Source organism: Tasmannia lanceolata, unplaced genomic scaffold (assembly GCF_043159265.1).
Source record: "Tasmannia lanceolata isolate RefF3 unplaced genomic scaffold, GAP_Taslan_0.1 ptg000018l, whole genome shotgun sequence".
NCBI lineage: Eukaryota > Viridiplantae > Streptophyta > Magnoliopsida > Canellales > Winteraceae > Tasmannia > Tasmannia lanceolata.
The window spans coordinates 33084294-33100080 of NW_027518695.1; the positions used below are offsets into that span (position 1 = coordinate 33084294).

The 15787-nt window shown below is 38.0% G+C and overlaps 1 protein-coding gene across 1 annotated transcript; it reads left to right on the forward strand.

The window, feature by feature from the left end:
* Positions 1-392: 392 nt before the first annotated feature.
* LOC143850301 (uncharacterized) lies at positions 393-1061 on the forward strand. Its single transcript, XM_077359559.1, has one exon. It carries the CDS (start codon positions 393-395, stop codon positions 1059-1061), a length of 669 nt encoding a protein of 222 aa, XP_077215674.1.
* The last annotated feature ends 14726 nt before the right edge of the window (positions 1062-15787 follow it).

A 15787-nucleotide genomic window follows, 5' to 3' on the forward strand; every position in this document is an offset into this window, starting at 1 on the left:
AGTAACTAATAGATTCCTATAATGATAAGTGATATTTGCAAAATACATTAGTCATATGCCAAAGCAGAAGCTAGTACGTTTTGTAAAATGGTTCCGAGGCAATGGGTGTTAACTTAACCAAGCAAAGAGTGTTGATGCCCAAAGGATAGATACACTGCGATGCTTGGAGGCCAAAATCAAATAGGATATCATATTAATAATATGATGGATTAGATGAATCCACTCGTACATAACAAAGTTATTGTTAATGAGCATCCGATGCCCATTGGAGAAATCATGTTATTTCTCTTGATTTATGTGTTTGAGGGGCACATAAATGTGACAAACAATGGGCAGTACCATTACAGATCAAAAACCCATATCTAATGGTTACATGTCATGATAAATCTAAAATGGTTTGTCTTGCTAATTTTATGCCTCTTTCCTTTGCAATAGATCTGGCATCCGTCAATCCATTAGCTAGGATTCCTGAGGACAACAACCTTACTGGTCCAAATTACGTGAACTGGAAGAGGAACTTAACCCTAGTGCTCACAACAATGAGAGTTCATTGGGTCTTGACTACTAAGGCACCTGAGTTGCCTGGTCATGATGCTCCCCAGGATGTCAGGGACAGAGCTACAAAATGGCATGAAGATGATCAAATGGCTAAGTGCAATATCCTTGGGTCGATGTTGAACGTGTTACAACAACAGCATGTTCGAATGGCGTCATCCATGGATATTATGTACAATCTTAGGGAGATGTTTGGACAACAAAATCACAATGCCAGACAAATAATGATTAAGGGCCTGGTTTCCACAAAAATGGTGGAAAGAACCCCAGTTAGAGATATGTTGAAGATGATGGGTTATCTAAATGAGCTCGAAGTTTTGGGGGCCATGTTAGATGCTGAGTCGCAAGTCGGCATAGTGTTAGCATCCCTACCACCATCATTCAATGACTTTGTCATGAATTACCATATGAATAAACTGTCAATGACGTTGATAGAATTATTGAATCATCTTCAATCTACTGTGGATCTTAAGAAAAAGAATAAAAGAATTCTCTTTCTTATTTGAAGCTAATGTAGTCTCAACTCATAAACCGAAAGGCAAAGAAAAAGAAAGGTAAAGGCCAAGGTTCCAAGAAAAACATTTTCAAAGTCAAGAACAAGAAAACTTTCAAGAAGAAGTCAACTAAATCCAATGATGCATGCTTCCACTGTGGAAAAGTTGGTCACTGGAAGCTAATTGCAGGGATTACTTAGCAACCAACAAGACTTCTGAAGGTATGATGCAAATCTTTGTTGTAAAAACCAATTTGATTGGTCCTACTTATTCCTGGTGTGTGGATACTGGTGCAACCTCACACGTATGCAATGTTTTGCAGGGGTTCAGGAAAAACAGAAGGTTAACTAAGGGCGAACTCTACCTATAGGTTGGAACGGATGCAACAGTTGCAGTCCAAGCTGTGGGTGATCTACTACTAGCATTTTCAGGAGGATATTTACGTTTAAATAATTGTCTTTATGTACCTTCCATTAGATGGAATTTGATTTTAGTTTCTAAACTATTGATTGATGGTTATTCTACAAGTTTTAATAAAAGTAGTGTTTTTATCAAACATGGTAATTCCTTGATCACAGAAGGTACATTAGTTGACGGATTATTTACAGTAAATGCTTTAGAAAATATAAGTAACATTGAGGTATTCATATTCAGAATATTCCAAACCTCAAAAGGGCAAGGAATACGAGCAATCCTACACATCGATGGCATCTTCGATTAGGCCTTATTAACCTAGATAGGATTACAAGATTGGTAAAAGATGGTCCATTGGATTCTATCCAAGTGGAACCTTTTTCAACTTGTGAACTATGTCTTCAAGGTAAAATGACCAAAATTCCCTTCAAGGCAAGAGTGGAAGATCTCAAGATTTGTTGGAGATTATACATAGTGATATATGCGGTCCCATTTCTCATCTAACAAGAGGAGGGCTGATATACTTCGTGACTTTTATGGATAACCATTCAAGGTACGGATATTTGTACCTTATGCGACATAAGTCTGAGACCTCTGAAAAGTTCAAAGAGTTCAAGAATGAAGTAGAGAATCAGTTAAATAAAAGAATAAAGACTCTTCACTCTGATAGAGGTGGAGAGTATCTCTCGGATGAGTTCAGGGATTACTTATAGAAAAATGGAATCATCTCTTAATGGACCTGTGGGACCCGATCCCGCGGGAGGGGTGGGGCGCGAGCCGCCACGGTCTCGTACCCACACGATTGGCGTGTGCATTTTTATTATTGATTTTAATTTATCTTTTATGTGAACTTCAGATCACTAAGGCAATCCGAATTCCACACAAAAGAGACTGAAAGAGTCGCCACCTAGATGTGGGATCTAGGACCCATAATTAACCAGAAATCTAGACTCGCTACCTGGTTACAAGAATGGAAGGTATGGGGAGTTATCCAGCACATGCACCATTCCTGCCCGATAATCGGTCTTCAATTCCAAAAGTTAACTCTTTTAAATTTATTTTAAATGGCTCATTCAACTCTTTGTTAGTGTGCGAACTATGTGACATGCATCCTATGATCTAATTTCAGTGTAAATCCTAAATGTGTATCTTGATTTCTTAATTTGTCTGGATTCAATCTAGGTGAAAGGTAAAATTCTAATTTCATGGAAAATCCTAAGTGATTTAATTAAGAATTTACAAGAAAATTAATATACAAAATACCACAATTTGTTGTGGAGCCGACTCGCGGCTGGTATGCCATCAGACATCCAAGCTGCCTACGTACCCAAGCCTCACTGGGATTAGAGTCGACGTAGTACGGTGCACCTAAGCTAAGCTACTTATGCCTAACTCAACTAAGACACCGATCTAGACTGATTCGACTGTTTCAAGAGTTTTAAGAGGAGTTATTTAATTCAAGTTGAGGATTTTATTATCCTAGGATTTCATCTAAGATGCTATATGATTCTTATCTAAATGCAAGTTGTTCATTAGACTAATGCAGGTTAGCCTACATCCTAGTTTACTAGGCTTGTCCTAGGGAAAGATTGGGTGACTAGTGTAACTAGACCTAGGGTACGGTTGCTATCCATAGCAAGCGTACGTGATGAGGCTGGACTCCTAACTCTAGGACTCCCTAAAACCTAAAACTCCCTAAAACCTAGGACACGACCTGACACAAGTGTTCCTAAATTGGGCTCTAATGGTTCTTATGACGGAAACCATAATCCAACGGTTCCGAAAGACACGAGATGAATCGATTTCAGCTCTTGAAGTTAATGAATTTCAGATTTTAAGGATTTTCAGTTTATGGACAATTTAAGGAATACCAATGGTTCTAGGATTCACCAATTTCGGCCCAGAATGGCATCCAAGGGAGGGAATCGTGCGCTCTTTCCTTGCGCAATTTAATACTTAGGTTATAGCATCTTATTGCCTGGCATATCTCAGGATTTCCGTGGACAGTAATCTCGGAGCCAACAACATGCTATAGCTTAAATATTCAAATTGTCAAAGATCGGTTGCAATTGGGATACGATTATGGATGCATTGGCCATTTTTCCAGGAAAATCTAAAGATCCTAACATTTCTGTTTCAATGGATTAAGGAATTAATATGTGACAGAGATTTAAGGTTCTTTAGAGATTTTCAGATGAATTTCAATTAATTTCAATATTTCAATGGATTTTATCAATTTTAAACCATATGAGTGATTTTACAATTTGAAACTTCTGCAGCAACAAGACATGATGGGATGTAGCTTATTAAAAGAGTTTTGCAGATTTTTACATTAAGCTCATATTTAATTTTGATTTAACAATTAAGTGACCAGATTGCAAAAATAACACAGAAACTACTAGAAATAGAAATCAAAATTCATTGAAATTTCTACAGAAATAAGATATGAGTAAACATAGCATACGGTGAAAATTTAATGAATTTTAGAGACTATTTACTACCAATTTCGGATTTTCCAATTTCAGACCAGATTATGAATTAACACTACATCCCATATGAAACAAGATCTAAATCACTTGAAAATTTTACATCAACTACAAATATGGAATATAAGACTACTGTAAAAAGTTTGGGAATTTTATCTGTGATCTGATGTCTGTAAAAATTCTCCCAAAATCTGATAATTTTCAAAGAGAGCATAAAATAATATACCAAACCAAATCCAAAAATTCTCAAAACTTCATGGTAGAATTTACCAGTATCATATTATTTTCCCACGAAATTTCATTAATTTTCAAATCCGTGTAGTATATAATTTATTTTTCTTCGTCAAAAAGATATTTTTGAAGAGTTTTCTATTTTTAAAACACGATTTTCGAGAAAATTACGACTCCGAAAAACGTCTTATAATCTTGTTCTGATATGATGAACACAAAAAAAATTTAAAATTCCAAAAAATAGATCATCCTGAGATGGCTATTTTTTCGAATTTCGCAATTACTCAGCCATTATTTTAAATAAAATTCTATTCTTCACTCAAATTTTTGAAATCCCTTGATCCAATGTCCGATCCGATCCGATGGTTATTTTAGTCTATTTAAGTAGACCATTGTATTAAATTTCGGGACAGAACGGAATTGAAATACTCATGCTGATCATGGTTTTTAGCACACACATATAATATTCAATTAAATTCAATTTAATGTTAAAAATCATGCAAAAATACATAAAAAATACCGAATAATCCTGAAAAAATCCGAGAACAGTGCACCTACCTGTGATAGTGTTCCTCGCCGAATCCAAAAGCCGAAAAATTCAAAAATCGCACCGCCGCTCGATCCGCTCCGTTTCCTTCTTCTCTTTTTCTTTGTTTTTTCCTTTTTTTTTTCTCACTGTGGAGAGAAAGAGAGAGATGAATAGAGAACGAGAGAGAGTGAGAGAGAAAGAAGAAAAAAAACAGATATATAGAGAGATGAGGGAGTGAATGAGAAAACAGATATATAGAGAGATGAGGGAGTGAATGAGAAAGAAATATAGAGATGGAAAGAATGAGAGAGTGAGAAGGGATCAGATGACAGAGGGGAATGCTCTGTTTTTTGAAAGAAAACGAGAGTGGGATAAAGGGTGATGGAGAAACAGAGATGGAGTGATCGTAAGAGTGGGGAGGGATCAGAGAGAGCAGGGAGGGATGACAGAGAAGTAGAGAGGTTGAGAAACAGAGGAACGGAGAAAGAGATAGTGAAAACAGAGGGATAGAGAGAGAAAGTCGGCTGGCGATCTATGCGAAAACACGATGCTCTGTTTTATGTATATAGATATATTTTTTAACAGAGCTTTTGTTTGGAAAGGGTAGAGGGGATGAGAAGTGATGGAGATGAGAGTGATAGATGGCTGTTGTTGAGATAGGAAAACAGAGGTGAGGGAGATGAGAGTGATGGAGGGCTGCTGTTGGGATCGGGAAACAGAGAGAGAGAGAGATGAGACGGATAACTTTGAGAGATGGGAGTGAGAGTGGGCTCGCAGAGCTTGAAAGCTTGTGAAGGAGGAGATAGCAGAGCTTGAGAGCTTGCGGAGCTGTCGAGGGCTGTCCCGAGAAACAGAATGGCCTCTTCCCCCCCAAAAAACCAAAAAACCGTCCCCTCTCCTCCTTGCACTCGTGTCCCTTATTCTCCCTCTCTTTTTTATTGCTATTTTCTTTTCACTTCTCTAGAGGCAACAACTATTCCATTTAGCAACTTTCCCAAACCCTCTTGAACAGCTCTAAAGGTTTCCTTATTTCTTTTCTTTTTATCAGGGCTTGTCTTTTTTATGGAGGTCAAAAGAGAAGTTTCCGATTTCACCACTTTCCTTAAATCTTGTTGGAGAGAAAAAAAAAAAACGATTGCTATTCTTCCAATTGGTAGCATTCTAAAAATTTTCCCAAGTGTGAGTCACCGACTACTCCTTTTATAGAAAGAGAGACTAGGCCTTTTGAATTCCCAAAGAAAGAAAGGTATTTGCCTTTTTTAGATAGGAATACAATATCGCATGCTTTCTTGCCTTTTCAGGGGAACACATCACGTGAATGCACATAGTGCATGGGTTTGGGTTATTCGGCTATCCAGTTAAATGGGGTGGAAATGAGAGCCATGAGGTGATCCTCACTGTCCAATTGATTGACTTTCATGCAAATACACTAAAATGATCTCGACCATCAATTTTATGATCCACTATGTGAGTAGGTGACGCCCCAAACCATTTTCATAGGATGATCCAAATCGTTCATTAGGTGGACCACTTCACACAAACGGATTGCGTTCCATAAGATATTTTTGCGGGCTGATCTGATCCGTTCACTTTGACATGCCATGGCATGGACAACTTGTATCTTCCTAAAATCACCCCCATGGGGTGATCCAAACCATTAATTTATAAATATGTGCCTCAAAAATCATTTCCAAGGGTTATCTGAATGACTCAACTTGATGGTCGCGACAAAATTGGTTGTTTAAAATGACCTCTCTGAGATCTTGACCGCTCCCCTGATGGACATCTTTATGCATTAAATCGAAGAAGGCTCAAAACTCATTTTTCATTAAAACAATATGCGGGCCCCCTGTTTGATCCAAATCTAAACAAATGTTCAATGCGGGCCCACCAAACGGGTCCAAATTTCAATAAATGTTCAATGCGGGCCCACGGAATGGGTCCGAATTCTCCCCTGGCTTGGATTCTTCTGCATAACCATTCTCAACACTTAGCGAAAAGAAAAATACGGAACATTGCGGAAATGATCGGAAAGATTGAGAAAGCATAAGGGACGGACACGGGAATGGGAAACACTGAAAAAGACTGATAACAAGAACACTAACTTCTTTGTTGATTACAGCAGAGCAAAATGGGGTGTCTACAGGACCCCACCTGTAACACCAGAATTAAATGGTGTTTTAGAACGTAGAAACAGTACTTTGTTGGACATGGTTCGGTCTATGATGAGTTTCGCAGAAGCACCTCTCTTTCTATGAGGATATGCCCTAGAAACGACGCTCTTTGTCTTAAATCGTGTCCCAACTAAATCAGTACCATCTACTCCATATGAGATATGGACAGGCAGAAAACCCTCATTAAATCATATGAGGATATGGGGGTGTTCCGCACATGTCAAAAAGATAAGTGCTGATAAGTTAGAGGCAAGAACCGAAATGTGTATTTTCATTGGATATCCTAAGGAAACAAAGGGTTATATATTCTATAACCGAAGCGAGCAAAACTGTTTTGTAAGTAGGAATGCGATATTTATGGAAGAAGAGTTCATCCAAGATACTATCAAGAGGGACAGGATTGCCTTGGAAGAGCAACCTGAAAGTCCAATGGAAAGAGAAGACACTGAGCAAGAGCCCACTATACCTATACAAACACTCCGACATAGTAGAAGGGTGATCACACAACCTGATAGATTCGTCTACTTGGGTGAAAAATATGATATGATTTAAGATAAAAATGATAATGATCCATTTAACTACAAAGAAGCGATGTTAGACATTGATGCGGGAAAATAGATGGAAGCTATGAAATCCGAAATGGACTCAATGTACACTAACGGGGTCTGGACTTTGGTTGATCCACCAGAGGGCCTTAAGCCCATTGGATGCAAATGGATCTTCAAGAGGAAGAAAGGCCCTGACGGTAAGGTAGAGACCTACAAAGCACGGTTAGTGGCGAAGGGATATAGTCAAAAGGCTGGAATTGATTATGAGGAAACCTTCTCGCCAATAGCCATGCTAAAGTCTATTAGGATTCCATTAGCTATCTGAGCACACTATGACTACGAGATATGGCAGATGGATGTCAAAACCGCTTTCTTGAATGGAAACATTCAAGAGGATATCTATATGATCCAGCCAGAATATTTTGAAGCTGCCGGAGAAGGAAGTCAGAAAGTGTGCAAGTTGCAAAGATCCATTTATGGATTAAAGCAAGCATCCCGTAGTTAGAATCTTCGTTTTGATCAAGCAGTCAAAGAGTTTGCCTATAAACAAAACGTAGATGAAGCTTGTGTTTATAAAAGGTCAGTGGGAGTGCTGTGACATTTCTTTTTTTGTATGTAGTTGACATTCTACTCATTGGGAATGATGTTGGAATGTTGTCTAATACAAAAGTATGGCTATCTACTACCTTTTCTACGAAGGATTTGGGTGAAGCGTCTTATATCCTTGGCCTTAAATTGTTTAGAGACCGTAGGATTAGGACACTTGGACTATCACAGAAAACTTACATAGATAAGATATTGACCAGGTATCATATGACAGATTCCACGAAAGGGTTAATACCGTTTAGGCATGAAATCAGGCTCTCTAAGAAGATGTCTCCTAAGACATCTGAAGAGAATGAAAAAATGAATAGAATTCCCTACGCTTCGGCAGTGGGAAGCTTGATGTATGACATGTTGTGTATAAGGCTAGATATTTGTTTATCTGTAAGTGTGGATAGTAAATATCAATCAAACCCAGGTCCAGAGCATTGGACAACAGTTAAGCATATCTTTAAGTACATCAAAAGAACTAAATATTACTGTTTAGTATATGGAGGAGACGAATTAGTCATTTATGGATATACTGATGCGGATTTTCAATCAAATGTCGATGATATGAAATCCTCATCAGGTTTTGTCTTCACCTTAGCTAATGGAGCAGTTTCATGGAGGAGTTGCAAGCAAGACACCACAGCGGACTCCACAACTGAGGCGGAATACATCGCTGCGAGTGTTGCGGCAAAGGAAGCGATATGACTGCGAAAATTTATAGACGAACTTGGAGTCGTGCCCTCTGTTGAGAGACCTATTACGCTGTAGTGTGATAACAGTTGGGCGATCGCTCAAGCAAAGGAACCAAGGTCTCATCGGAAGTCAAAGCATGATCATGTGATACGAGAGATTATCGACATAGGGGATGTGACCATAGCTAAAGTAGCTTCAGCGGACAACCACCCTTAGTCAAAAGGTATTTGACAAGCATCTGAAGGGAATGGGTCTAAGATATATTCATGACTAGCTTTGAGGGCAATCGGGAGATTGTTAGAGTATATGTCCTGGAAAGCCAGTAGAATGACATTTTCTAATCAATAAAGATTTATTTCATGACTTGAATGGGTATTTACAATTATGAATGTGTGTGATGTGCTTATTTTATTGACACATGTTCGTCTTTAGGTAGCATAGTAGAAATGCCATGCTCAAAGGATTCACAGATCGAAGGGAGCAAGGAGATATGACAACTCGGCTCTATCCAAGCCTTAATAGTTCCTAGTTGGGAAAGAGACTGGACATCTCTTTCTGTATACAACTAGCACCAGTCTTGCCTACATGCACGTGACGTGATGTGACTTATCTTGGTCATCTGGGTAGTGAACCCTAAGCAAGAAGAGTGGGTGCGACAATTGGATCGCATAACCGAACAGGATCAATGTAAGCCCAATGGTTTCCACCTTGGCATTCCCATCTTATTTTGATGATTCCAATACACAAGTGATTTATGATCACTAATGTGTTTGATTGTCTAAGTTGTAGATCACATTGGTGCTAAGACAACATTGCTTGGATTAAGGCCAAAGAAGATCTCATTGGACCACACTATGAAGGCCAAAAATATCGGAAATCCAAGACGAATGAAGACTTGAAGAATCGTATTGAAGATCGAAGTCAATTTAGATTGTATAGATCCAATCTTAGCTTAGATTTTAAGAGGCATAATTAAGTTAATCTAACACACCCTAAATGTATAAGAGATTGTCCTTGTGGTGTTCCAACACTTTGGAACCCTCATAACAATCCCAACTTAGTGTAGAGTTGGAAGCCCAAAAACAAAGATTGAAAATCTGCTTGTCGTAGGCTTCTCAGAACTCTGAGAGAATTCTCGGAGCTCCGAGCTCGGAACTCCGAGACATTCCTCGGAGCTCCGAGAAATGGTCCAGTAGCCTTTTTTCAACTTCTGTTTGTATTCCCGGAACTCCAAGATTTTTTCTCAGAACTCCGAGAACACTATAACGGCCATATTTATAGCCGTTGGCAATTTTGCTGGAATTACCACAATGCCACTGAACGGTCATATTTGGGTTTTTCTATAAATATGGGCATTCCAAACTTCCAAACCATCAATCCTAACACTCTAAAAACATACTTGAACATCCTAAGAGTGATCAATACTTGTTTATGCCTCTCATCATCCAATATTAGGATTTGGATCATTAGGCTCAATTTGTACATCTTATTCAAAGTTGTAAACCCTTGTGAGGGATTTTTGTTTCTTTCTTTCTTATTCAAAGACCTTGTATTGGGCGAGTGTTCGGAGAAGCGTAGGCCACTCTCCGTGGTGAAGATTGCCACCAAGGTTAAAGGCATTCGGAATTGTAATCGGCATTGATCTTCGCCGAAGTTAAGAAGATCGCATAGTGAAGCCATCAACGTGTTTGGTTGGTGGAGTGGAGTAGGCCTCGCGTTTTGAGGACCGAACCACTTTAAATCTCGGGTGCACTCTCTCTTAAACTCTTGCTCTTTATTTTGCATTGCACCTTTAGATTTAACTTGTGTGCTTGAAATTCATTTGTGATCTCTTAATTTCCTATATTAGGTTTGAGTTTTCAAAAGAGTTAAAACTAGTTAGGAACCTAATTTTTCCCTCCTCATAAGTTGCCGTACTCGGGACCACCCTTGGAATTTCACTTGGTATCAGAGCCTTGGCTCTTAAAAGATTTTCGTTTTCTTAAAATCGTTGGTAAATTTTTCTTTAAAATTTTAACAAGGGAAAGATCATTTGATCTTTGGCAACTTTCTATTTTGTGAAATGGCAAATACAAATGGAACCGGACTTCCGGAAGGCCATTCCACAACTAGACCTCCCTTCTTTGATGGGTCCAATTATGGACATTGGAAGACAAGGATGCGCATCTATCTTCTTTCGATAGATGTGGAACTTTGGCACATTGTTGAAAATGGATACATGTTGCCTTCCAAACCATTCGAAGAATGGAACGTCGTAGAGAAAATGCATGCAAATTTAAATTACAAAGCTATAAATTCTTTGTTTTGCGCCCTATCTACGGAGGAGTTTAATCGAGTAGCTCTTTTTGATTCCGCAAGGTTATTTGGGATACACTTGCCATTACCCATGAGGGAACATCGCAAGTCAAGGATTCCAAAATAAACTTGTTAAAGAGCAAATATGAAATGTTTAGAATGGGTCAAAATGAAAGTATTTCTGAAATGTATACCCGATTTTATTAAAATTTCTAATGAACTAGCTAATCTTGGTAAATCTTATCCTACTGATGAGCTTGTGAGTAAGTTGCTTAGGTCACTTCCTCCACATTGGGATCCAAAAGTCAGCGCCATACAAGAATAAAAGGATCTCAAGGCGCTAACTATGGAAGAGCTCGTAGGATCTCTCATCACCCATGAGATGCTCCTCACTAGCCGACAAGAGGAGAAGAAGCCAAAAGAGAAGGAAAAAGAAAGCCGATCTCTAGTTCTAAAGGCCTCCAAGATAAAAGCGGACTCATCATCCTCAAGTGAGGCGGATAGTGATGAAGAAGAAGCTTTAAGAAAATTTAAAAGCTTATGGAGAAAAAAGCATAAGAAGGATAAAAAAAAGAAGAAAGAAGAAAGTGAAGTTGAGGAAGCTATAAGGTGTTACAATTGTAAGAAGACCGGACACAAAAGCCCGGATTGTCCTCTTCTCAAGTCATCTTCCTCAAAATACAAGGAAAAGAAGGATTGGAAGAAGCATAAGGCTCTTGCCGCTGGTTGGGATGCATTAAGCACGTCGGGCAAGAGTTCAAGCGAAGGGGAAGATAAAAAAGATGATCTTTGCCTCATGGCACTCTCCCATGAAGTTGAGGTAAATTATAACCCCTCTTGTTATTCATCAAGTAGTGATAGTGAAAAATATCTTACGATGAATTATGCTCAACCTTGCATTCTCAAATTTCTAAAAATAAAGTTCAAAAGAAATATATTTCAAAATTAGAAAATGAACTTAATTTTTTGAAAAATGGATCTTCTTCCAAATCTCAAGCTCAACTTGAAAATTTTAAACTTGAGATTGACACCCTTAAGGGTATTTTGGATGAGAAAACTTGCCAATTAGCACAATTTCAAAATATGGCAAGCTCTTCCAAATCTTATGAAGATGAATTTAATAATTCTTTAATTCAAATAACACATCTTCATAATGAAAATAAAAGATTAAGATTATGTCTCCATGGATTCCTAAATTGAGATAAAATAATTGACATAATCTTAAAAAAAGCTAGTCATAGACCTAATCATGCATTTTATGATAGGACTAGCTTATCTAACCCTCTGTTAGATGCCATTATTGTGGAATAAATGGTCATTACCAATTCCAATGTTCATCTAAAATTAGGGATTGTGGTGGAACCAAGAAATCTTGGGTTCCAAAAGCCCCCATATGATCCTCTTCATATGTGCTTAGATTATGGGCTTATGCTTAATTTTGAATATCTTTTATGGTTAATTTAATACCCCCTCTTGTATTGAATTTGTTTTCCAAATAGGGGGAGCTCTAGGTTTGTCTTTTTCCTTGAAAAAGGAGGAGTTTTAAATTGCATATTTAACCCCTTTGTTTCTCTTTTACCCCAATCTTTTTGATTGATGCCAAAGAGGGAGAGAATTCTAGTGTAAGGAAATAAATGTGCTTTTTATTGGAAAATCTCTTGTGTTTGTCATCATCAAAAAGGGGGAGATTGTAAGCCCAATGGTTTCCACCTTGGCATTCCCATCTTATTTTGATGATTCCAATACACAAGTGATTTATGATCACTAATGAGTTTGATTGTCTAAGTTGTAGATCACATTGGTGCTAAGACAACATTGCTTGGATTAAGGCCAAAGAAGATCTCATTGGACCACATTATGAAGGCCAAAAACATCGGAGATCCAAGACGAATGAAGACTTGAAGAATCGTATTGAAGATCGAAGTCAATTTAGATTGTATAGATCCAATCTTAGCTTAGATTTTAAGAGGCATAATTAAGTTAATCTAACACACCCTAAATGTATAAGAGATTGTCCTTGTAGTGTTCCAACACTTTGGAACCCTCATAACAATCCCAACTTAGTGTAGAGTTGGAAGCCCAAAAACAAAGATTGAAAATTTGCATGTCATAGGCTTCTCCGAGCTCGGAACTCCGAGACATTCCTCGGAGCTCCGAGAAATGGTCCAATAGCCCTTTTTCAACTTCTGTTTGTATTCCCAGAACTCCGAGATTTTTTCTCAGAACTCCGAGAACACTATAACGGCCAGATTTATAGCCGTTGGGAATTTTACTGGAATTACCACAATGCCACTGAACGGTCATATTTGGGTTTTTCTATAAATATGGGCATTCCAAACTTCCAAACCATCAATCCTAACACTCTAAAAACATACTTGAACATCCTAAGGGTGATCAATACTTGTTTATGCCTCTCATCATCCAATATTAGGATTTGGATCATTAGGCTCAATTTGTACATCTTATTCAAAGTTGTAAACCCTTGTGAGGGATTTTTGTTTCTTTCTTTCTTATTCAAAGACCTTGTATTGGGCGAGTGTTCAGAGAAGCGTAGCCCACTCTCCGTGGTGAAGATTGCCACCAAGGTTAAAGGCATTCGGAATTGTAATCGGCATTGATCTTCGCCGAAGTTAAGAAGATCGCATAGTGAAGCCATCAACGTGTTTGGTTGGTGGAGTGGAGTAGGCCTCGCGTTTTGAAGACCGAACCACTTTAAATCTCGGGTGCACTCTCTCTTAAACTCTTGCTCTTTATTTTGCATTGCACCTTTAGATTTAACTTGTGTGCTTGAAATTCATTTGTGATCTCTTAATTTCCTATATTAGGTTTGAGTTTTCAAAAGAGTTAAAACTTGTTAGTAACCTAATTTTTCCCTCCTCATAAGTTGCCGTACTCGGGACCACCCTTGGAATTTCAATCAATTAAAGAGCAACTTGTGGACAAGAAAGTATAAAGTTGTTATTCCAGACAGGACCCTTTCACATGTCCTTAGACCTAAGGGATCTTATTGGTCTATCGGCCTGTTCTAGGGTCTTAGTCTATCTTATAGTGATTCTATTTTAGAGTCACATTCGGATAGAGATATATCCTTGAGCAAACCCTCGAGATCAATAGTGACACTCAACAAGGGATTCTTCACCCTAAAATTTAGGGATTGACATCTACAATTTTATCAGAGCGGTAGGCCTATTAAATAGCCTGGCCAGGCGGATTTGATGAAATGTTTATCGGAAAGTTTTATGAAACATTGAATTGTTTTCAAAGGATTTTACAAATGAATTTGGAGGCTGAACACCGCTTGATTAAAATGGTATACCAAGAGTGGGCTAAGGGGGTAAATGGTGTCCACCTCCCTTATGAGTCAACTCAGTAGATGTGGTTACGAAGAAAGGACTTGCACATACATGATGTGATTAGGGGTAAGATGATCAGACGGTCATCTTCAGGGTTACATCTCGATGGAGGCCACTAACCTAATGCGAGTGTAGTTTAACTATGAAGCGAGATCGCAGTGGGGCCCACCATAGGGTTCTGTAGGATTGACCGTCGGATCCCTGCGACGATCCCACTCACAACTCGAATGACCTGGTAACATCCAAATGGATCAGGGTTCCACATTTTATGTATTTGCACGAACGGATATGATTCGTTAAATTAATGTGGATATTTATTAAATATATATATATATATATATATATATGTTGATATATGTATATATACATGTCTTTGTTAAGTAAGTAACAAGAGACAGTAAGAGAATTTTTCGAAGATAAATTGGAGCCGAAATAACTCCGAGATGAGTTATTATTCAATTAAATTATTAATTAATTTATTAATTAATTATTTAATTATTATACATTATTATGTATTATTAATTTGATTAATAAGAATATAATAATGTGTAATCGAAAGGAGGATAGTTATTCTCAAACCGGTTTTGCAAAAGTTGTAGAATTGGAACGGAAATGGGAATTGGGATAGGACTACACATTTGGATAAGGTTTGTGGGATCCACAACACTCCTAAATCAGTTGGAGAGATTGGGAAAAGAGTTCCAATTGCTCAAGGACTTTGAGTTTCACTCAAACTCCTTGTTGGATAAGAATTGTTAAATTGTAGGATCTACAAAGCAAGCAATTTGTTTCCAACACCAACTCTTATGAGATAAGGCCACAAGGGCTGGAGGGAGGCCTCCATACACGCTCTCCCATGTATCTTTAGTGTTCCCACATGGCCTTGGAGGTTTGGGAGAGTCCCATTCACTCGAGGAGTCTTAATTCAAGTCGGTTTCTCAATTGGATTGGAATTGGGAGATAGAAACAAGGATTTATAAAACTAAAACTCTACTTTATTTAAAAGAGAGGGGAGAACAAAATTTTAAGTGTGGAATGCTAAAAAAATTCGTTCTCCCTTGCTTCCCCCTTTTGGAAAATAATTTTTCATCTCTCTATCTCTCTTTATTTCTCTTCCAATTGTACTTGTTTCAAAGAGAAATGCTTCAAATCAATTTCTCTATTATCTCCAAAAAAGGTACTGATTAGATCAGACCTTAAATAGGTGAATAAGAGTTATTCGCATTCACAATAGTCTAAGCAAAGAAAAAGAATCCATCGGTTCAACTTGCGGGGTGCGCAACGTTTAGAATGATCGCAACCATTTGAGAAGTAGATCAAGCAGCGTGATTCCTTGATTTCTTCTTCAAAGAGTTATTTATTTATGTTTGATTAAATTAATTAACTAATCTAGACTCTAGGATCTTGGGCAAAAGCAAGAT

Coding starts and splice junctions, on each gene's coding strand:
- LOC143850301 (XM_077359559.1), top strand. CDS start 393: ATGGTTTGTCTTGCTAATTTTATGCCTCTTTCCTTTGCAATAGATCTG.